At 45.3% G+C, this 22,269-nt stretch overlaps 3 protein-coding genes across 3 annotated transcripts in view; 1 reads left to right on the top strand and 2 right to left on the bottom strand.

Annotated features, from left to right (window-relative positions):
• Positions 1 to 22,269, top strand: part of LOC126004088 (peroxiredoxin-1) — a 1,184,503-nt gene that overhangs the window by 761,721 nt on the left and 400,513 nt on the right. The window lies entirely within an intron of this gene.
• Positions 1 to 22,269, bottom strand: part of VASH1 (vasohibin 1) — a 967,981-nt gene that overhangs the window by 645,919 nt on the left and 299,793 nt on the right. The gene's annotated exons all lie outside the window — the stretch shown is intronic.
• IFT43 (intraflagellar transport 43) overlaps positions 1 to 22,269 on the bottom strand; it is a 93,882-nt gene that overhangs the window by 10,425 nt on the left and 61,188 nt on the right. Inside the window, exons 4-5 of the mRNA XM_049770495.1 lie at positions 16,371 to 16,403; positions 15,825 to 15,868 (exon numbers count right to left, since the gene is read on the bottom strand). Coding sequence (XP_049626452.1) covers positions 15,825 to 15,868; positions 16,371 to 16,403 — 77 coding nt within the window. The remainder of the gene's footprint in view (positions 1 to 15,824; positions 15,869 to 16,370; positions 16,404 to 22,269) is intronic.

Here is a 22,269-nt window from a genome sequence, read left to right as displayed (position 1 = left end):
GCTGGGGAACTTTGCACAGACAGGGCCCCAGGACTAAAGCGACAGACGGGCAGACAGACATAGACAAGCTGCCCTGCCCTCTGTTCATCTGTATCCCAGGTGGAGAAATGCTTCCTGTTCTGCCAAACCCTCTCTCCTAATGTGGCTGGTTTCAAACAGATGGAAAAGGTGTCCCTCGGGACCCTCTCTCTGCTTAAGGGATTGGGAGAGAATAGTTTGAGTTGACTTGGGATGCTGTGGTCAACCAGAGTTGGCATGGGCTTGGTATGGCAAGGTGCTGGCAGTAGATAGAGGGCTTGGAGGTGAAAAAGCCTGACCTCATTATTTCTTATGGGCGGGTGGGAGTGTTCTAAACACAGGCCTGAAAGAGCAGGACCACTTTACCCCAGAACCAAACTGTCCCTGTTTCCTTGCCCCCACCCAGTCCACGGAGCTCTGAATGAGACTTCTGAATAAGAGGACTGAATTCCATAATCAGTTCACACAGTGGTCCTTAGAGATGAGGCTGGCCAGGACTCCCCACTGGGGAAGGACCCACTCATCCTGGAAGCCATAAGCGATCATCAGGACAAAGTGGGTCATGTGGGCAAGACGGGAGGAAGAAGAAGAGGAAGAGGAGGAAGAAGAAGAGAAAGAAGTGGAGAAGAAGAAGGAAGAGGACTGGGTCCTGCTGTCTCTGAGCTCTGCCAGGATGCATTAAGGAAGGAAAAGGACTTGCAAAGTTGGAGGCCAGCCTCAGCAGGTACCAGGAGCCAGCTCTGGCCAGGAAGAAGACTATATGGGCAACTGAGTCTCTCCAAGCAGCCCACAGGGGCACATTGGAACCAGTACATCCGGCTCCATTTCATCCTCTCCGTGTTATCCCCAACAAAACAAGACAAACTGCACTGCTTTTATTTTAAATCCTTCGGTGTTGTATTCTTTCTTATATATATTTATTAAAAAACAGCAACTTTGATCGGTGCCACCCGTGACACCCCCCAGTGTCCCCCCCAACAGCACACTTCTGAGCGACCCCCTCCATGCACAGCCACTGCTGGCGACAGCCAGCTGGTTTTGATCACAGCCATTCGGAATCGGATTTTCCTAAGATAGATGAGGAGTCTTACTGCTCTCGCCCTCTTATCAGATGAGAAACTGGGGGGAGGGGTGCGAGGTCCTGAGGGAACGGCGCCACAATCAAGGGCTGCTTGGCGCTCGCTCTGTCCCCTCACCGCTGCAATTTTCAAAGGCATCTGCCTCGGGCACTTTTAAATGATGGTGTCTCAATTCTGTAATCATCCTTCAAGAGCTTTCTCTTAAAGGGTCTTTTAGGTAAACCCAGTCCGTCAGCCGCACTTATGGACTCAGGAATCACATTCCCGGCGTGTGTCCTCCTGCGAATGTGTATCCAGGCAAGCACACACACAAATGGATCATCAGTGAGGCTCGGATGGACAGATGGACAGGAAGAGAGATCACCTGGCTAGGTGTCCTTGCTTTCTGGAAGTGGTGGCAGGTCCCCAGCAATCAGACCCCTGCCATGTTTGCAGCTCCTTTGGGGGTCCGTGTTTGGCAAGAAATGATACCCAAAGGGATCTCAGTGCCGTGCCAAACCCCATCTCAGAGCGGTCCACATGCCAGTCCCTTACCATCCCTTCAGAAACTCTGCAGCACCCCAGGTTCTTGTACCTACTGGGCACAGTTGTCTGTGATCCTTCTGGACTGTGACTTGCCGATGCCTACGAGGTCTATTTGGAACAAATGTTGTCCCCTGCCCCTCAATCTCTCAGATTGCGAGAATATTCCCTCTCCTGTGAGAATAATCTCATCTCCTAAACAGACAGCTCAGAGGCTCTGCAGGTCCGTTCTCCCTCCAGTATGCATTAGTTCCCCTCAAAATGGTTCTGACTGCATGAAGTCCCCACACCCCTCACCTTTCTCTCCTCCACTCCCTCCACATTGAAGAGGCAGGGCTAGTGTTGCCCCTGCCTGTGACACATGGCAAGGCTCACTGTCACCATCAGGGCAGTCTTGCAAGAAAAGCACAAGCTGTGTCTCAGCCTCCCATCTCCATAGGACAGAATCCAGGAGCTGGGTTGAAGTCTCTGGAGACTTCAGGCAGACCCAACCCTCTTTTGCTTCTGCCGGTATTCCGTGCTGGGTGATTAACTGTTGCTCACATTCCTCGGAACAGAAGGCTGGTAGGCTAACACAGCCGCTTCGCTGCTGGCAACCAAGCACAAAGAGTCCAAGGATCCTTTGCCCCAGCTTCTGGGCTGTCTCTTTAGAGGAGGGCATGCAGGAAGCTGCTCACATGAGCAGAGTGGAAACCCTGATGATCACCTTCCAACTGTGTGCCAGGCAGGTGTTGGCACTGCTAAGTTGGGGAAGTCTGGGATGCCCAGAGATTCCAGGGCACAGCAGGGATCCCTGGTATTCTGTATCAGCTCTACAAATGGGGCAAGAGGGCCGGCCAAGACACTGAACTATGCTTACCAGTAGAACAGGGGTGCGCTGATAAGGGAGAATACCTACATCTGCTACAAGCATATTTCCCCCAGCAATCCACTTTGGGGGGGGGGGGGGTCAGGACACAGCTACACCAGTCTTTTCTAAGTAACTCCAGTCATCTCTTCACCCCATCCTAGACACCTTCTCCGGGAGGGCTCAAGTGAAGTATCCCAGAAAGAACCATGAGATCCTGAATATTCTAGAAAACACAGATTAAGTCAGAAGCATTCCTCTGCCCACATTCGGTAAGCTGCTGGCAAGACCCAGATGAAATCTCGGCTGTTTTGTTGCTCCTGAAGCCCATGACCTGGTAAACCTGCACTGGGGGTTTGTCAGACCTTGTGGCCTCTAGGTCTAGGTCTCCTTGAGGCATTCCTCGGCTGCTGTCAGGAACATGTTTTGTTTTGTTTTGTTTTGTTTTTTTGGTTTTTGGGTCACACCCAGCACCTCTCAGGGGTTACTCCTGGCTCTACGCTCAGAAACCACTCCTGGCAGGCTTGGGGGGGCCATTTGGGATGCTGGGATTTGAACCACTGTTCTTCTGCATGCAAGGCAAACGCCTTATCTTCATGCTATCTCTCCAGCCCCAGGAACATGGTTTTAACTACCTAGCAGAGGTACTAGGCCGGACTTCTGTCTGTGGGGCTGCACTAGGAGGCAGCCCTAAATCCCAGAGCTACTCGACTTGCCGACCTCACACAATTGCTTGTCGACTCTCGTTTTCTTATTGCCAGATGAGGTACTTCCTGAGAGATCTTTATTCTGCGAGTGTCCACAGGAAAGAGGCTTCTTGATACATATGAAAAAAAAAAAAAAAAAAAAAAAAAAAGAACCATCCCAGTCACATCTGCTGACCTAAATGTTCTAATCACCCTGGGGCCTACAGAAAAGCATGGCAAGTGTCTCCTTGGGAATCGCTGTCACAAAACTCCCTTTTCTGTAACGCAGTCAACCAACAAGATGCCACTTATGACCCTGCAGTGACCTCAGCATTCACACCATGACAGCAGCCCCCTGACTGCGATGTTGTACATCTCATCTCCTTCATTCTTTCAGGTGTCCTGTGTTTCTAGGATATCAATGTCGAGATCTTCCTCAAAGTTCAACGGTGTTATATCCCAATAAACACACACCACGTTGAAATTCCTGGGGGTCAGTCAACCCTGCAGCCAGTTCAGTCAATATACTGAACACTCTTCTCAGTGACCAACCACCCAGAGTCCCCACTGGGGACCTGCACCAGCCCAGTGAAAGTCTTTTCTCTCACCCCAGATCCCCCCAGTTTTCTCTCCCTAGAGCATTTGAGTTAACCACAAGCATTTATCAAACAGTACCTTTGGTGGGTCTGACAGAAAAGAAAGCATAATAATAAAAGGTTTCACAGAGTGCTGAACAACTGGCCCCTCTGTTTTCCTCTCTATGCAACCTGACTGTTCTGGTGGGCAACAACACAGGGAAGGACTCTAGTCAGGGGCCAGCAGAACACAGGATAGCATAGCTAGAGAGTAAATCTGTGCTGGGTGTGAGAGCCGAGAGTGAATACGTGCTGCCCTGCCTCAGGTGGAAGAGGGTGCGAGCCATTACCAGCAAAGGGCAGGGCAGTGGGTGCAGAGCGAACAAGTCCCACTATCCACAGCAGGATTCCTGCTCTGTTCCCCCTTCTTTGGAGGCTGAGGAGGAGTGGAAGAGGACACTGGCGTCACTTGTCCTGCCATGACAGCTATGAATTTCACCTACAGGTTTTTCAACATCAACATGTGAAATTCAATGACAGACCTTTATTAAAAACAAAGGAAGGGACCGAAGCAGTGGCGCAGTGGTAGGGCGCTTGCCTTGCACGAGGCTGACCTAGGACAGACTTCGGTCCAATCCCTGGCGTCTCATATTATCCTCCAAGCCAGGAACGATTTCTGAGTGCATAGCCAGGAGTAACCCCTGACCGTCACCAGGTGTGGCCCAAAAACCCAAAAAAATTAAAAAAAAAAAGGGGGGAATTTAGGGCCAGGGCAATAAATAGCACAGTGTGGAGGGCATTTGCCTCATATGCAGCTGACCTAAGTTCAATTCCTGGCATCCCAAATGATCCCCCAACCCTGCCAGGAGTAATTTCTGAGCATAGAGCCAGGAGTAATCCCTGAGTATCACCAGGTGTAGCCCCCCAAATCAAAAACCAACCAAACAGAAAAAAAAAAAGAAAATTCTCCAAACTCGCCTCTTTCTGAATCTCAAGATGCTTGCACTATGCTCTTGGCATTTTTGCATCAAGGCTCTCTATGGAAGGACATGGGAGGCCCCACTCCAGAGCAGCTCTGTGGTCAGTGGTGGTTTGTTGGGAGCAGAAGGCCAGTGGGAGTCTACACCACGTAACCCATGAGAGCTTGTTTATAGCACATGCCTTTGGAACAGCCTTGAGACTTGAAATCTCTGAGAGAGAGGCCTCCACCCCTTCTCTGTGAAAACTGATAGTCTCATGAATTCTTACAGAGCTGCTTTGGGGCTTAACCCACAATGCAGGCTGAGCAGCACTGCCTCCTGGTTTCTCACTCAAATGCTCACATACACTGCTCATAGATGCCATTTTCTAAGGTGTTCTCAATTTCTTTTCTTTCTAAAAAAATATTTGGGAGAGGGGACACATCTGGTGGCATGAATGGGTTACTTCTAGCTCTGTGCTCAGAAATTACTCCTGATAGGCTTTGGGGACCATCTGGGGTGCCTAGAATTGAACCTGGGTTGGCTAGGTTTTGGCCCTACCTGCTGTGCTATCACTCCGGATCCCCTCAAATTTTGGGGGGGGGGTTTTCGGCCACACCCGTTTAATGCTCAGGGGTTACTCCTGGCTAAGCGCTCAGAAATTGCCCCTGGCTTGGGGGGACCATATGGGATGTCAGGGGATCAAACCTCGGTCCTTCCTTGGCTAGCGCTAGCAAGGCAGACACCTTACCTCTAGTGCCACCTTGCTGGCCCCAAATCTTTTTTTGTTTGTTTGCTTGTTTTTTTGTTTGTTTTTGTTGTTTTTTTTTGGCCACACCCAGCGGCACTCAGGGGTTACTCCTGGCTATCTGCTCAGAAATAGCTCCTGGCAGGCACGGGGGACCATATGGGATGCCGGGATTCGAACCAACCACCTTAGGTTCTGGATTGGCTGCTTGCAAGGCAAACGCCGCTATGCTATATCTCCAGCCCCTCAAATTTTCTTAAAAGCAGATAAACAAAACGAAGCTTTCCAAATCCCAGAGATGACAGCTAATGCTTGGTCCACTGCATTCTACCTCAATTCACCCCACCATATCCATTCCTGCTATAGATATGCTGAGCTAAAGTGAGGTCCTAGACCCAAGTGCTGTAGACCAGGATAGCGAGGCAGAGACTGAGAAAGACCCAAGCCTTTAGTCCTTATGACCTTGAGGAAAGGTTACATGCAGCACTGCTCACAGGCTATACTTTGCTCTAATCAGAGGCCACTTGGGTCTGTGCTCAGAGGACCAAGCAATGCTGGGAATTGAACTCAGGCCTCCTGACTGTACTCAGACCTATCTCTGAGCTATCTCTCTGGCCCAACTAATTGAGTTTAAGAAACATTATTAAAATAAAACAAAAAAAGAAACCAGGGCTAACTAAATTCATTTTTTTTAAATGAGGGAGACAAGATCCTGAGATCCCCCGAGGTTTCGGGACCATCCAAGATGTTTCAACATAAAGGAACATTTTTATTAAGCAAGAAAAAGGATCTAAGATACCAGAGTCCCAATTTATCTGTTCTTGAAGAATTCTTTCCATGCAGTCCATGTACAGGACAGAGCTATGGAGACTGGAGTGTCTTGGTTGTTTACCAGACAAAGGATCCCTAAGAAGGCTCCATCAATGAGTACAGCAGAAGAGACTTCGAAAACTTGGAGACAGAGCACAGAAGCAAGAAAGTCAAAGCACTGGGAGTAGCAGAGTACCACAGACAGGATCCTTCTGATTCCAGACTGCCCAGTGCCTCACCTCTCCTCCAGCATCCCAGTTCAGACACTTTTAGTTATTTTCCTTGTTGACACGGATAGAAAATTGAACAATTACTCTGAAAACTCTGAGCTCTCAAATCCTTCAAATTGCTACACTTAAAGAATTAAGTTCCCGATTGCCCTAGGCTACAAGTGGCTCCACTCAGCTGGTCCTTTAGGAATTCAACACTTTAAGATTGGGCATAAAGACTCATTATTCCTATTGCTTGTTTTGAGACATTTTGCTTTAGTCAAAAGTGGACTAAACAAAGGATTTTTAACAAAGAGCAGGGATTTCTCGGCAGGGAAGCAGCACAACTGCACCCACGGACAGAGGTTCCACCAAGATGCAATGACTGTGTGTGAGAAAGCTCAATCCCTTTAATCCTAGGGGTGGGGGGCATGGTTGATACCTGACAGTGCTCAGGGATTACTCCTGATGTTGCTTAGGGGACACTACAGAGTGCTGGGGATAGAAACTGGGCTATACCATCATTTGGGCTAACTTTCCATTTTTGAGGACATATTTTAGGACTGGAAAGTTAGTTTGCTCCTAACTTGAATTTAACTCTGAGAGAAACCATGTAAAAAGCCGGTTCATATCTAAAAATAGAGCTCCCAGAGATAATTTGAATGTGAATATCTTCCATCTTTTTCAGAGACAAAGAAGAGTTTTCCTCCCAGTTGTGTGCCTCTTGGTGTTCATCTTCCAAGCTTTATGCTCAACCACACCAACTTTGCCTTTGGAAAGTTAAATTTGAGAGCTGAAGAGATCAGGCTGGCCTGGACAGACTTTATGGAAATAGAGAGGTGAAGGGACTTGCACTTGCTGTCTCTTCCAAGATTTGGTTCTAGGTCCAATGGCCCTTCTCTTACTTCATATACCTTGTTTAGTGGAGTGTAAAGGTCTCACAGCAAACTAGAACCGTGATTCCAAGAGCAGATGATGAAACTGATTCAGGCAGGTTGATCATCTTGACAGGAAATGTCCATTTTGCTACCCTATAATTCTGGGACCCCAAGAGTATGTGGGGGTTCCAGCTGTCCATCATCCTTTGTGCATCTCCAAAAGTGTAAATCCCAATGTTTCTGAAGCACAGTGCTAGCTATAAATCATTCTATCCAGACCAGTAAATTTGAAGTAAAGTTTCTTGAACTTTGTCTCTTCACTGGAAATGCTACATGAGCAAGATCTGCCAGCAAAACATTGGATTTGGTATGTGATTGGTTATTCGGGGACCTTTCTGAAAATGTGACTGTGGTCTATTTTTTTTTCAACCCCTGCATTCAGTTATGTCTCCTCATATACAGTCACAGATGACTGTAGGCAGATAGAAATGAGAGGCTTGGCAAGCTTCACATTCATTCGAGGCTGCCTATCAGGGTCTGCAGAAATAGCTTTTCTCTCTCTCTCTCTCTCTCTCTCTCTCTCTCTCTCTCTCTCTCTCTTTCTCTCTCTTTCTCTCTCTCTCTCTCTCAAAATATTTTAACAATTGATTGACTTGTGGCTTACAATAATACTGTTAATAGTTTCTCATGCATCTGTTTCAATATTCATTACCAGGGTACTTAAATCCTCTCACAGTCCTCTGCATCTCTCCTTTCATCACTTCTTCCCACTTCTGTCCCCACCAACGAGCTTCTCTTCTGCTAACTGTGACTTTCTCGCTCCTTCTCTATGCAGAGTGGAACCCTCCTTAGGCCCAACCTTATTTTGGAAGGCCTTTCCCAGTTTTGTCTACAGAAGCAAATCTTGTGTCTTCCTCCAAGAGCCAGTTAATGCAAGCCTGTCCTTCTGCAGTGCCCTGAGCCCAAAGGGATCATGTCCTCTTCCAACTCACGGTCCTTCCTAATGGAAACTATCAGTCAATCAGCTGCCATCTCTGCCATCCTTTTGCAGGCATCTTAGCTATTTAGGCTGTGTTCTTCTTCATGCCTGGCTTTGGTGCCTCTACACTGCTAGCTATGGTGATCTCTTTGACTCTGATATGCAGGAGGCTAAACACACAGCACAAGGACTGACTCAGCAGCGTGGCTCACAGAGGTCTGCACTTCTTTGGTTGTGGTGTTTGCAGGTGCTCACTGGGGTAGGAATGGGGGAGTGTACTGAGTTGCGGCCAATTGTCATTGTAATTTGGGGGGTACCTGGCAGTGCTCTGGAGGCAGGTAGGTGACCAAATGTGGGATCAAACCAGGGTGAGTGGGTACAAGGCACACACCATTCCCCCTGTACTATCTCTGAGGCCCAAGGCAAATAGTTTTGCTGGTTGTGGTGCTTGTTGGGACTTGTACCCTCTTTAGTGTGCTGACACAAATGTGGCTGTGGTAAAACCAGAAACAACTACAGAAGCAGTCATCACAGACAGCAAAGAAGTCAGGTTAGATCTCTGAGTGTGCAGGGCAATGGGGATTTGAACCATACACTCATCAAACAGGTGATCCAAGTTCCTGTACTATTTCTCTGGGCCAAGAACAGAGGCCTATAGGTTTTGTGAAGGGCGATTTGTGAGACCCAGAACACAGAACTAAATTCATCTGTAAGTTAGACTAGTTCTGTGTTCTGGGTCTCGCAAATTGCCACTATTTTTGAAATATTTTTTAATAGAAATGTTTTTGAATAGGAAAACATGAAATCTTTTGAGATGAAATGTGAACAGGCAAAACCTAGGAAATGAATGACATCTCCTCTATGGGGTCACCGCAGGCCCCACCATTCTTCATTGTACTATCCTGCTGATTCTTCTGCCTGCCCCCAAAGGCATCTGAGCTTGGAGCTTTCCAGAGACTTGCAAGCATCCTCAAGCAGTATATTCTGGCTAATAAACAGACCCCGAAGCACCTCCAAGTGTCACTCACTCTCGAGTTCTCATTCTACATCCTAACACATGGTCTCCTAACAACTCCTTTCTTTTTCTAAGTTTCTGTTCTCTCCCTTCGAAAGTTGGAGACATCAATAGGGAGATGACAGTGGGAGGGAAATATCTTCTCTCCCTGGGTATCTTCCCCAGGAAAGCAGTAGTAACATGCACTAAGAGCAAAAGGTAGGAAGACAAAGACTAAGAAATGCCTCTAGCAAGACGTGTCCCCTTAAAAGTTTTCTATGAAAGGCAGGGAGGAAGGAAGAACATACATAGAAGCTTCTGGAGGGTAAGGACTACCTTTTCTCATCACTGTTCCAGCATCTGGAACATCTGGATATAGGAGACACTGTTTCCAGACCTACCAGCTTGCCTCAATTTTGGGCAAACATACTTTGACATGTAGGAGGCTGGGTTCACTCTCCTGCACTACATGGTCCCCTGAGCCTTACCAACAATTGAACCCTGTACATGCATTAGCTCCTGAGCTCTTGTTAGATGTGGCCCCGAAAAAACATACAAAAAAAGAAATAAATCTATCAAAACACAATCTCATGGCTGGTGGAAAAATGAGATCACTATATGAAGGGGTCCCTGGACCTCAACCCCCCATTTCCATTATCCAAGATTCATTTCCTTTGCTCACTGATCACCCACCTTTATCAGGTATAGGAAACTATCAAACCCTTTCCAGGTGACAATGCTTATTGCACTGACAACTTCAAAGGACCCGAACATGATTTTAATAAAAGAACCAGCTGAGTCCCCCACAGGTGCCCAAGGATCTGCTGAATGTTGTTGCCAAATGATTCAGGGCTATCATTCACCAGTTTCCCCACCTCCTGGTTATTCTAAGTTCAGAGGAACATCCTTCACTAACCAACCAAGTAATTTTCTGAGCAAAGATAATTCTAGAAAGTAGCTAAATGTAACATATGAGTCTTACTGCATAATGGATTCTAAACATTCACATATAGTGAAATGGACTAAGTCAAGTGTGAAGTGTAACAGATGAACTGATCTTCCATCAAAGGACTCGGGCATAACTACAGAGAAAACAGATTTATGCTGGGAGAGAGGCATCCTTCCTATAAGGGAAGATCAAGTGCACATTCAGACAAGAAAAGATGCGAGGTGTCAAATTTCCAGAGCCAAAATAAAGGCTCAGGTCAGGGAAGCAGGTCAGGGGGAGCAAAGAGGTCTTCCATGCATGAGGCTCTGGGTTCAATCTTTAGCACTGCAAAAAGACCAGATCAAAAATTTCACAGTTCAGTCCTAAATCACTGTCATTATGCTTGAAATCCAACTATGAAGGACTTGTAATTCACAAAAGTCTCAATAAAATATTTTTAAAAAAATCACATTCCAAGAGTACAAGGAGGAGGAAGTTATTAGAGGCATTTTCTGAAAATAGACACCTTTCTTCTTTCCACCTCAATGAAACTGAATTCTACGTCCTATCTACCACATCATAAGCCTGAAAGATGACAAGCTACCTGTGCCAGGCAGGGCACATGAGCAGAGCTGAATACCAACTGTAATATTCCAAAGACCCAAAGAAAGAATTCTGGGATCCGGTGTGTGTTCAAAGCTTGGTTCCGGATTATGTAGAGTACAAAGGTGAGAATAGTAATCTTTTTTGTTTGTTTTTGTTTTTGAGTCATACCCAGCATCGTTCAAGGGTTACTGCTGGCTCTATGCTCAGAAATCGCTCCTGGCAGGCTCAGTGGACCATATGGGATGCCGGGATTCAAACCACTGTCCTTCTACATGCAAGGCAAATTATCTCTCCGCCCCCAAGAATAGTAACCTTCTGTGCTGCCTGTCTGGGAAATTAGGCTTGGTAAGAGAAATGCAGGATGAGTATTTGAGGGCCCTTGGGAGTCATGAGCCAGTGGAGTGGGGTACCAAGGAGGCATATTTGGCAAAAAGAACTGTATTTTTGAGAAGAGATATTGGAAAAAGCCTAGAGGAATGGGGAAGAATGGCAAGTGCATGTTCATAAGCTCTCACTAAAGTCTAGTGCTTTTGCCTGAATTCCTTTCTACCTTAAAACCCCTCTGGAATGAAATGAAACAGGTGAGTTGTTTTTTAATGACCCTTGTCCTCTAATGCTGGTGTTCAGAAGCTGAAATGTCAGACTTCAGTGGCAAAATACTCGCACAGGGAATGTGGTTAGATTGATGCACATTAATTGAAATTAATCCCTGGATCCCAATTTCAGTTTTTGATTTGTGGCTATCTGGGAATCTGCATTTTAGCTATCATTCCCCTCCCCATTCACTGCAATATTTCACAAACGACCTACATGACCTTTGCCCAATTCTGTGAGGTAACCAATGCACAGGTAGCTGTCCAACTTTCATGAACATCACTTTCTCCTTCACTTTATAGCCACATGCCAAGGTTGGCTAACAGAAGGCTCTGGTATTTCATATCTGGCATTACAAAGTAGCTTGTCTTCCTGCTGTAAGCAGTCAGAAAACTGGAGAAAATACAAGTAATTCTATTTCCAGTGGACAATAATGGTCCTCTAAGGGAAAGGAAACAGCATGTGGGCCCAGGAGCCACTGCAGTATGCACAGAGCTACTTCTCACACATTGGCATGGGGTGCAAGCACCCCAACTCTGACCTTGGCTGCCACTCTGTGAAGGAGATTGAGGATCCAAGTTTATGGGGCTAAAATGGTTGGAACTTGCGGAGCAGAGGATGAGAGAATTGGTAGAAGAACTTTGGAAATCTCGATTGATTCTGAAGGTGACAAGTACAGAGTCCAACTCCACAAGACTGAGCAGAGAGTTACTGCCTAGAAGGTCATGGGGTTATATAGAATCTGTAGAGGTTCAGTTTCCTCCAGCAGAGACGTGACATGGCAGGATAGCTGGCCAACCATGGTCTTCATGTTCAGGGCTAACTCAAGACTTACTCTAGTAAGTAAGGCTTAAAAACACTCCTCAATAACCAAATACCAAAACAAACACATCAGAAACACATAAGACAAGATTCAGATACTCAGGATGGTAAGATTCATTCACAGTGGCCAAGTATCCAACTTAATCACAAACAAACAAATAAAACCCTATACTTTGCAGCTGAAAGAAAATCTTTCAATAGATAAGGACTCAGAAAAACACAGAGACTATAGAATTAGCATAAATGGACATAAAAGAACCTACTAAAAAGGCTTGTCTTGGGCCCGGAGAGATAGCACAGTGGTGTTTGCCTTGCAAGCAGCTGATCCAGGACCGAAGGTGGTTGGTTCGAATCCCGGTGTCCCATATGGTCCCCCGTGCCTGCCAGGAGCTATTTCTGAGCAGACAGCCAGGAGTAACCCCTGAGCACCACCGGGTGTGACCCAAAAACAAAAAAATGAAAAAAAAAAGGCTTGTCTTGAGGAAAGAGGAAAATATGAATGAAATAAGGAGGTAAATGGAAAATATACATTATCTTCCTCAGCTAAATAGAGCTCCTGGAACTAAAAAAATGTTTGAAATACGAAAGTCACAAATGTGGGCTTTACAGATTAGATATCAGAGAAGAAAAGACCCATTAGATTGTCATAAAAATCCAAACTGAAGCACAATTCAAAATGGACTGAAACAAACCAAAACCCAGGCTTGGTCATCTGTGTGATAACTTCAACCAGTATAAACCACACAGTACCTATAAAAGGACTCCTATAAAAGGAGTCCAAAAGGAAAGAAGAAAAAAATATATATATATAAATTTAAAGAAATAATGACTAAATTTTTGCAAAGAAAATGAAAATTATGAAACCATAGACTTAAGAAGTTATGGTGGGACAAACACAAAGTTAATCACACCAATGCTGATCATAAAGGCTGATCTTAAACAGCTGAGCATAACTGACAAAGGGAAAAACTTTTTTTGTTTTTTTGCTTGCCTTTTGGGTCACACCTGGCAGTGCTTAGAGGTTACTCCTGACTCTGCACTTAGGAATATACTTTTGTTGGGGTTTATGGAACCATATAAGGTGCCAGGATTAAACCCAAGTTGGCTACATGTAAGACAAGCACCCTATCCAATGTCCTATCTCTTTAGCCCCAAGAAATTAATCTTTTTTTGGGGGGATCACACCTAGCATTGCTCAGGGATTACTCCTGGCTCTATGCTCAGAAATTGCTCCTGGCAGGCTCAGGGGACCATATGGGATGCCGGGATTTGAACCATGTCCATCTGCATGCAAGGTAAACACCCTACCTCCATTGCTATCTCTCCAGCCCCCAGGAAATTAATTTTAAAGGCAGTCAAAGAGGGGTACGTAGAGAGGCAGAAAGTGTAGCTCAAAGGCAAAACTCATTTTTTACAAGCTTGAGGTCCTGAGTTCAGTTCCCAGCACTAAGAGAACAAATATAGATTTGGAGTGAGGAAGGACAATGTAAACGAGAGCAAATGTAAGAATGTTTAAGGAACTTCTCACTGAAACAATGTGAGTAAGGGAACAATTGAATGTTAGGTGGAAAACCAAAGCAGATCAGGAGATAGTATGTTGGCTAGAACAGATCCAGGTTCAATTCCCAGCACTACTTGTTTTCTGGAGCATTTTCCAGGTGCAGCCCTCGAGTCACCAAGCATGACTAGGTGTGACCCTGAGGTCCCAGAAGTGCTGGGTGGTACAGATATCCCTAGCACTGAAGACCCTGGGTAGCAATGCATCCTTAGGCCCTTGCAACTAATGGTCTTATGGGTTGAGACTCACTGATGAGTCCCCTAGTCCTCCTGAACACTACTTGGGAGGCTCTCAAAAAAAAAAAGTGTCATTAGCCCAAATTTCACAAAGCGTAAAGTAAAAACATTTTCAGAGCCAACAGGGCTGAGAGAATCTGCTGCCAGAGAACCTGCTCTACACACGTGCTGACTGGAGTTCACAGGGCAGCAGTACTGTGATACCAGATGGAACTAAATACACAGTGGAACAGGGCAGGGTATGAACTAGAAATAGGAGGTGAGAGGAAAGGTCTGGACAGGGGCCAGAAAGATAGCACAGCAGGTAGGGCATTTGCCTTGCATACAGCTGACCCAGTTTGGATCCCTAGAAACTCATGTAGTTCTCTGAGGGCCACCAGGAGCAAAGAGCCAGGAATACTGCTCAAAACTAAACAAAACAAAACTAAAATAAATAAATAAATAAAAAGGTCTGAACAAGTTAGGAAATCTGGCTGATTTCCTGTAACAGGTGACATGCATGCTCTCTTTTTCCTGTAGTTCTGATCATAGACTTCAGCAGTGCCAAGGATGTATGTAGGTTTTTCTGTGCTGTTCCCCTGCTGACATCACCAGTTATTCTCTGTCATGAGCTGGTTACTGGTGTTGAGCACTGAGATATAGATATAATTAAGATCTGGTAACAAACCTCAGAAATGCAAAGGCAAATGAGACCTGTGTCCACCATCGTGTCCCTGAGAATCCACTGGGGAAAACAGCCAAGCCAGCAAAGTGATAAAATGTGACATATCCTGAGGTCAAGTTCTGGTTGAGTCATTCAACTCTTGTCACCATTGGCAACTTACTTAAACCCCTCGGTTTTCTGTTTTGTTTTCTTTGAGGGTGCCACTCACTGGCAGAGCTCAGGCGATCAGATCGAGTACTGGGGATCAAAAGCATATTGGCCATGTGAAAGGCAAGTGCCCTACCCACTCTACTATCGCTTCAGCCAAAATTCTCTTTACTTTAGGGACAATAACAGCAATGACTGATAGGGCTGTTGAGCAGTTTCAGTGCTCTCACATGTATAAATGAGAGCATGGTTGTGGCCAGAGAGATAGCACAGCATGTAGCATGTACAGCAGCTGCATACCTTCCATGCAGCCAACCTGTGTCCAATCCTCAACCTCCCCAATATTCCTGAAGTCCACCAAAAGTGATTTCTGAGTGTAGAGCTAGGGTTAACCCCTGAGCACTGGCAGGTGTGGCCCAAAACAAACAAAAACCCAAACCAACTAGCTATAGGGTTGGGGCAATAGTACAATGAGTAGAGCACTTTCCTTGCACACAGCCAACCTGGCTTCAATCCCCATCATTCCATATGGTTCCCTGACTCCAGCCAGGAATAGGAACAGCTGGGGGATATATATACCCAAAAATCAAATATAAATAAATAAACTAGAAGAGTGTCTGGTAAATAACAAACACCTGACATATATTAGCCATTATTACTGCTGCTGTTTTGGTAATGGCAGTTTGAAGGTAATGGCCTTCTAGGAGGTCGAAGGCAAGGGGGTGACATTTCCAAAAAATTGACACTCCTACTGAGTTGAAAGGAAGTCAGGGTGAGTGAGTGACAAGGGGTGACTACACTCAGCCTGGCACAGAAATGGGGAAGCACATGCTGGAATCAGGCCCTTGCAGATGTTTCCAGGGAGGCAGCAGCCAACAGTGCCTCTACTGTCACCCAGAAGATGCCTGGAAGCTGTGTGGTCTCTTCTCTCTGTGACCTTCTGTCCTCCGCCAAGGGCTCCTTACCTCCATCATCTGATTTCTCTATGCTCTGCTGTTTGAGGCGGCGGCTGTCCCAAAAGAAAGAAAGTAGAGCAGAAAATGAGTTTCAAATACAGAAAGAACCCCAATTTCATGGTATCTACTCTTCCTCCTAAACGCAAAGATCTCAGTACCCAGTTTCCTTCATTCATCACCATGGTCAAATCTAACTTACAGCTGAGTCTGCCAAATCTGATTGCACAGGCTCTACATGCCCAACATAGCAGCTGCATAAGCTCTGACATGAATGTTCCCTCAACCTCCAAAGCTCAGAAATGGGTGGTCCTGTCTTAGATGCCATTGCTACCCACACACCATCTTTCTTTCAATGAGATACCTTGAAAGAAAGCTACGAAGCTGGCATTACTTGTGTCTTCAACTGAGCAAGCAGCATCGACCAAAACCTTGATTCCTGTGACTAACTCCTGTCCCAGACCGCAGCCAGATCCATTCGACACAGGCTGGGCAGAGCACCAATTGGTACTGTGGACCAAGATCACCCAGAGGATGCCACAGAAGACTGAAACTTACTCTGCCTCTTCTTCAAAAGCTCTCCTTTTGGTTCTGAAAAACAAAACAAAACAAAATAAGAAAGACCAGGTCAATGAGAACCATTCATTTTATATACTGGGGCACTATCCTTTCTGGAGTGGGGATTTCAGAGTGGGAGGGGTTCTTTATTGGCAGACTCCAAGTGCTACATTAGCAACACCTAAGGGCTTTATTTGCTAGCTTCCTCCCACATAAACCAACATTCTGCTCTGATAACCAGATAACCAGCATACAGGAATTACAGATATTATAAGTAATGACTTCTTGCAGCTTTATTTCAACATAGCTCCAAATAGAATTGTTGAGTTTAAAGGCAAAAGGAGTGAGAAGCCCCAAACTCAGATGACAGGTGATAGAGTACCTTTTTTTCTTTCAGAGGAACTAGTTAATTGAATTTCTTATGGGACTGGGCAGGAGCAAAGGGGAGCATTATTCGCATTTAGCAGTTGGTTCCCCTGTAGCCCTGTTAGGTGAGACCTGTGGGCCAGTTCACTAGAGGGTTTTGTTTCTCAGATTTTGTCTCCAGGGATCTTGCTTCTGCCCTATTGTGATCATACTGCTCACTGTGGGATTAATCTGACTTAAAAGGATTCACACACACAACCACACAGGGATACACAGCACCCCAAATTTGAGTTATCGCGGAATGTTCATGTACAGAAAAGTAATCAGCCATGTACTCAGCGCCTGACTTTTAACAACAGTCAACATCATGTCAATCTTTTAGAGAACACTGTTTGCATCAGTATTTCTCAGTGTCATTTCTGACTGGTTTCCATGAGAAATTCCTGAAATTTTGTGTCCAGGAAATTTCCGGGCCCTCTTTCTCTAGGCCAACTTATTCATTAACCTCTTATTTCCAGGTAGGGCCCTGCTATGAGTGTAACAAACTTCCCAGAAGGTTTTTGTGCTCAGTCAAGTTGGAGAGTCATAGCCTTGGCTATAGTCTATGCTCAAACCGGCTTCCCATCCTCTTGAAATGCCTGGAGGGCCCTGCTGGCCCAATGTCCTGTAAAGGCAGAGAGGGAAGAAGGGAAAGAGGAAAGAAAGGATAAAAGGGAGAAAGGAAGGATGAATTCTAGCAAAGCTCAGGAGAGCAAGGTCAAAGAGTGGGGACCGCTGGAATAGGGCTGAATAGGGCTGATTAACTCTGAGGACATTTCCCAAGCTAGGTGGCTGTTTCCTGAGATACACTTGGCAGTGCTGGTGGCATGGGAGAGGTGTTGTTGGCTTGAGGCTCAAGGGTTGCTCTGGTGTTTGTGTTGGGAACATGTCGGGTTTGAATCCAGGGGTTCCCATGGGCAAGGCATATTCACCAGCTCTTTGAGTCATCACCATAGGCCCAAGAATAGTCTTTAATTCTTTTTTTTTTGGGGGGGGGAGGACACACCCAGTGGAGCACAGGGATTACTTCTGGCTCTGTGCTCCGAAATTACTCCTGACAGGCTAACGGGATCATATGAGATGCCAAGGATTAAACCTGGGTTGGCTATGTGCAAGGCAAACACCCTGCCCACTGTGCTATTGCTCCAGCCCCTATAATCTTTCTTGAAGGACAAAGTAAGGTGACATGGCTATGGTGCAGAGACTGATAACAGGACACCTCCAAGCTCAATAAGCTTCTGCAGGGTGAAGTTATTGGGCACCTGACAGCTGCCCACTCCCACACTACCTCTGACTGTGCGGGAGAGCCAAGGCTCTCCTCTTGTAAGTCTCACATATCCCCACAGGATCTGTGCTGCTACTGAAATCTCTAAAGCCACTGTCTGTGGGTACCATGTCTGAAGGGCCTGGATGAAAACAGGGACCAGAGAAGAATAATGGCATTAAAGAGCTGTGCAGACAGGCCTGGGAAATGATAAGTCTTACAAGCTCATGGCCCTGAGATCAATCTAAGTGCCCCACTCCTAGCTCCTGGGCTGGGCTGAAGTACCACACCTATATGCTAAGAATCAGTGAGAGAAGCTCTCAGACCCTCAGACACTGCAGAGGGAAATTTTTAAAATTCTGTGAAAAAGTAGAGATTTGTTCAGAGGAAACAAAATCTTGGGGAGGATTTCAGCAGGGGTTTCCACTACATTTCAGATCTTCTGTGGCTCTTCTACCTATGCCTCCAAGTGAAGCTGGCTTCCTCAGGGCATTTCTAGAATTGGAAGCAGATTCCCTTTCCTTCTAGCCCAGTGGCCTCCATACTTGCTTCTATCATCTCAGCAGGCCCAGTCCCACATCTACTGAGCCTCACAGAAATGCACATAAGCTCTATTCATCACAGCTCACACTGCTCACATTTATACTTCCTGACATTGGGTAAAGATGGGCAGGGTAGGAAGAAAGCAACACCCAGTTTAATCCCTCAGAGAGTCACAGAGGAGCTAATGACAAAGATTCACACACTTCTATCTGTGGTGTAGGAACACAGAAGCCCTCCAAGCTCAATGAGTGAAAATAATGACAGGGAAGGTTCTACCAGTACCAACCAACTCTGTCAATGCTCCCATAATAACTTCAGTGACACCAGGTTGAGAATGTTTAATAAATTCAAAGAAATGATGACACAGCAGTCAGCATAGCACAAGAAAGTACAAGGTGCGAAATGAGATAACAACAATTAGAAATGAAAGAAATGAAGTGTTAGTTATGTGATATAAAAACAATAGATGGTCTAAATAGCAGAGTAACAACAGCTGTGGAAAAGATGGGTAAGTTCCAAGATGAGATACAGGAAACATCTAGAAAGCAACAGAAGGTGGGAAAAAGTCTAAAAAAGAAATGTACTGTAACATACCAGAGTACTATGGGATGAGTTCAAGAGAAATAATACAATAATCATTTGAGTTCGAACAGAAAAAGAAAAATTCAGTGAGGAAATACCAACTAGAGAAATCCTATGTAAGACTCTCCCAGAATTGAGAAATGCAGGCACCCAGACCCAAGAGGCCCAACGGGTCACAAGTGAAAATAGTCAAATAGAAAAACTCCAAATACATTATAATCAGAATGACAAAAGCCGAAGACAAAATTAGAAAACTGAAAGCAACAAGATCAAAAATAGAACGTACAGACAAAGGAAAGGTCACAGCGAAAAGACTCACAGCAGATCAAATGAGACTATGAATGAGCCAGAAGAGTAAGGAGGGATATACGAAAACTCAGTGAAATGAACACCTCACCAAGAATACACTATCCAGCTAGATAATCATTCAGATTTGAGGAAACTATGCAGAGCTTCATGGAAGACAATAGCTTATGGAATTCATAGCTTTGAAACCAGTTTTGCAAGAATCATTAGAGGAGCTTTTTAAAAGTCAAGGCAAACTTCTCAGTACTTGGTATTGAATATGCCATTCACAAATGGTGCTTATGGTTGCACTCAGAAAATTATGTTTAAATAAAAAATAAATACTGTTTACTCACAACAAGCTAGGAAATTTTTTACCTTTTGAATAAAATGAATTAATGCTTTATTTACATTCAATGTTCTATGTCCGTCTAGGTGATTTTAATTCACCCATAGAGATTTTTTGTTACAATCTTTTATTAGTGCATATACTTAAGCAATATCTATAATATTTTCTAATATAAGACAATATTCTTTTCTTAGGTTAAAATATACTTTTATACTTTTATAGGCCTATTCAGATTCCCCTTAAAATTCTACCTCTTTTACAAAATTGTAGAACTAATAATCTATTCCATAAAACTTTTAGAATGTATTAGCATAGAATTATTCATACTATTAAACTTTAAAATTTATATACCTGTTTAAAAAAGACATATAGGGGCTGGAGAGATAGCATGGAGGTAAAGTGTTTGCCTTTCATGCAAAAGGATGGTGGTTGGAATCCCGGCATCCTATATGGTCCCCCATGCCTGCCAGGGGTGATTTCTGAGCATAGAGCCAGGAGTAGCCCTTGAGCGCTGCTGGGTGTGACCCAAAAAACAAACAAACAAACAAACAAAAAAAGACATATAGTTTGTGAAAGACACTTTCTATCCACTTATAGAAATTTACAATTTTTGGGCCCGGAGAGATAGCACAGCGGCGTTTGCCTTGCAAGCAGCCGATCCAGGACCAAAGGTGGTTGGTTCAAATCCCGATGTCCCATATGGTCCCCCATGCCTGCCAGGAGCTATTTCTGAGCAGACAGCCAGGAGTAACCCCTGAGCATCGCCGGGTGTGGCCAAAAACCAAAAAAAAAAAAAAATTTACAATTTTTTAGAATTTCAGTAGTTTAGCTTTAGATTCCTCTATATGTGTATTGGTGTTACCACCTCTACTATAATTTTTTTTTAAGAAAGATCTTGAGCCAGAGAGTTAATACAGTGGGTAAGGTGCCTGCTGACCCAGGTTTAATCACTGTATGGTGCTCTGAGCCCCCCAGGAGTGATCCTTGAGAGAAGAGCCAAGAGTGAGTCCAAGCACCACTGGGTGTGGCTCCAAAACAAAAGAGCAAATTAAAAAGTCTCATATGTTATAAAGAGAAAGGGGCCAGAGTGAAAATACAGTGGGTAAGGAACATGTAGCAGACCTAGGTTTGATCTCCTGCATCCCCTTTGGTCCCCTGAATCTACCAGGAGTGATGCTAAGCCAGGTATGAGCCCAACCACCCCTAAAGCCCCCCAACCGCCCCTAAAACCCCCCAATGAGAACAAATGGTCAAAGTCATCAGAACTGGAGATTTTATCTACAGAACTGGGCTTACATGGTGTGAGGTGTGAGGGGTCCTTGGGACCCTGGTGGAGGGAAGTGGGTTCTCTGGTAAGGGGTGGTATTGGAATGATGTCTGCATGAAAAGTATGATTAAAGTCTCGGAGACCCTGGTACCTCAATACAAAAGGCAATCATCATCATCATCATCATCATCATCATCATCATCATGTAGCCCCTAGGGGAAGGCTGATTACCACTTACTCACCATCAGAGAGGGGCTGAGCTTCACAGAGGTGTCACTGCTGAGCCAACCCTGGTCTCAGACACTGGGGGAACCCCAGGATTATCTCTTTCATCACCCCCAGGTAATAATAAGAGAGCAGAGCCATGGGCGAAAGAGATGCCCTTGGTGGTTTCCTTTCCCTTAGAAAGCTGGGGGGGTGAGATGGGGAACAAGGAGTAAAGCCAGGAGCAGCTCCAGAAGGTCTGAGGTGCCCTAGAAGAGTAACCTGGGACACTAGTAGATCAGGTTAGCCTGATCTACTGAGGCTGACTTACTATGTGAAATAAGTCTAGTCAGGTCATTATGCTCATTTGGTTTTGACTTTGAACCATTTTCAACATGGCCTTGTTGCCCCAACTGGATGATTCTGTTCAAAACACAGATTTCAGAAATCCAGAGGGATAGTGGAGCCAGTAGGGTGCTTGCCTTACATATGGCCAGGCCAGGTTCAATCCCAACATATGGCTCCCTAAGCACCACCAAAAGTGATCCCTGAGCATAGAGCCAGGTATAAGCCCTAAGCACTGCAGGGTATGGCCCCCAAAAGGCAAAACAAAACAAAAGTTCATATTTCTGAATTTTTTCCAATCCAAGCTTGATCATACTGGATCTGCCTTCCCAGAAAACAATCAGGAAATTCAGGAGGGTCCTTGACAGAGCATGCGCATGAGCACCCTCAGTGCTCCCTCACTCTGTGAGGCTGAGTGCTAACTCCTCTCATGGAATCTTCACTGCAGGTTTCCCTAAAGTGAGCCAAGGATTTTCTGAAGCTATGAGGTTCTCAAACATGAGAAACTGGGCCAGGGAGATAGTGCAGAGATCCAGAGCACCAGCTTGGCATGCACAAGGCCTCAAGTTCAATTCCCAGCAATGCAAACCACCAGCCCTTCTGCCCCTGCCCAACACCACCCTGTGTGGTACTAGTGGCCAGCAATTCCATCAGG

Source organism: Suncus etruscus, chromosome 3 (genome assembly GCF_024139225.1).
Source record: "Suncus etruscus isolate mSunEtr1 chromosome 3, mSunEtr1.pri.cur, whole genome shotgun sequence".
NCBI classification, from domain to species: domain Eukaryota; kingdom Metazoa; phylum Chordata; class Mammalia; order Eulipotyphla; family Soricidae; genus Suncus; species Suncus etruscus.
The sequence above is the reverse complement of the archived record's forward strand: the minus strand, read 5'-3'. Positions and strand labels throughout refer to the sequence as shown.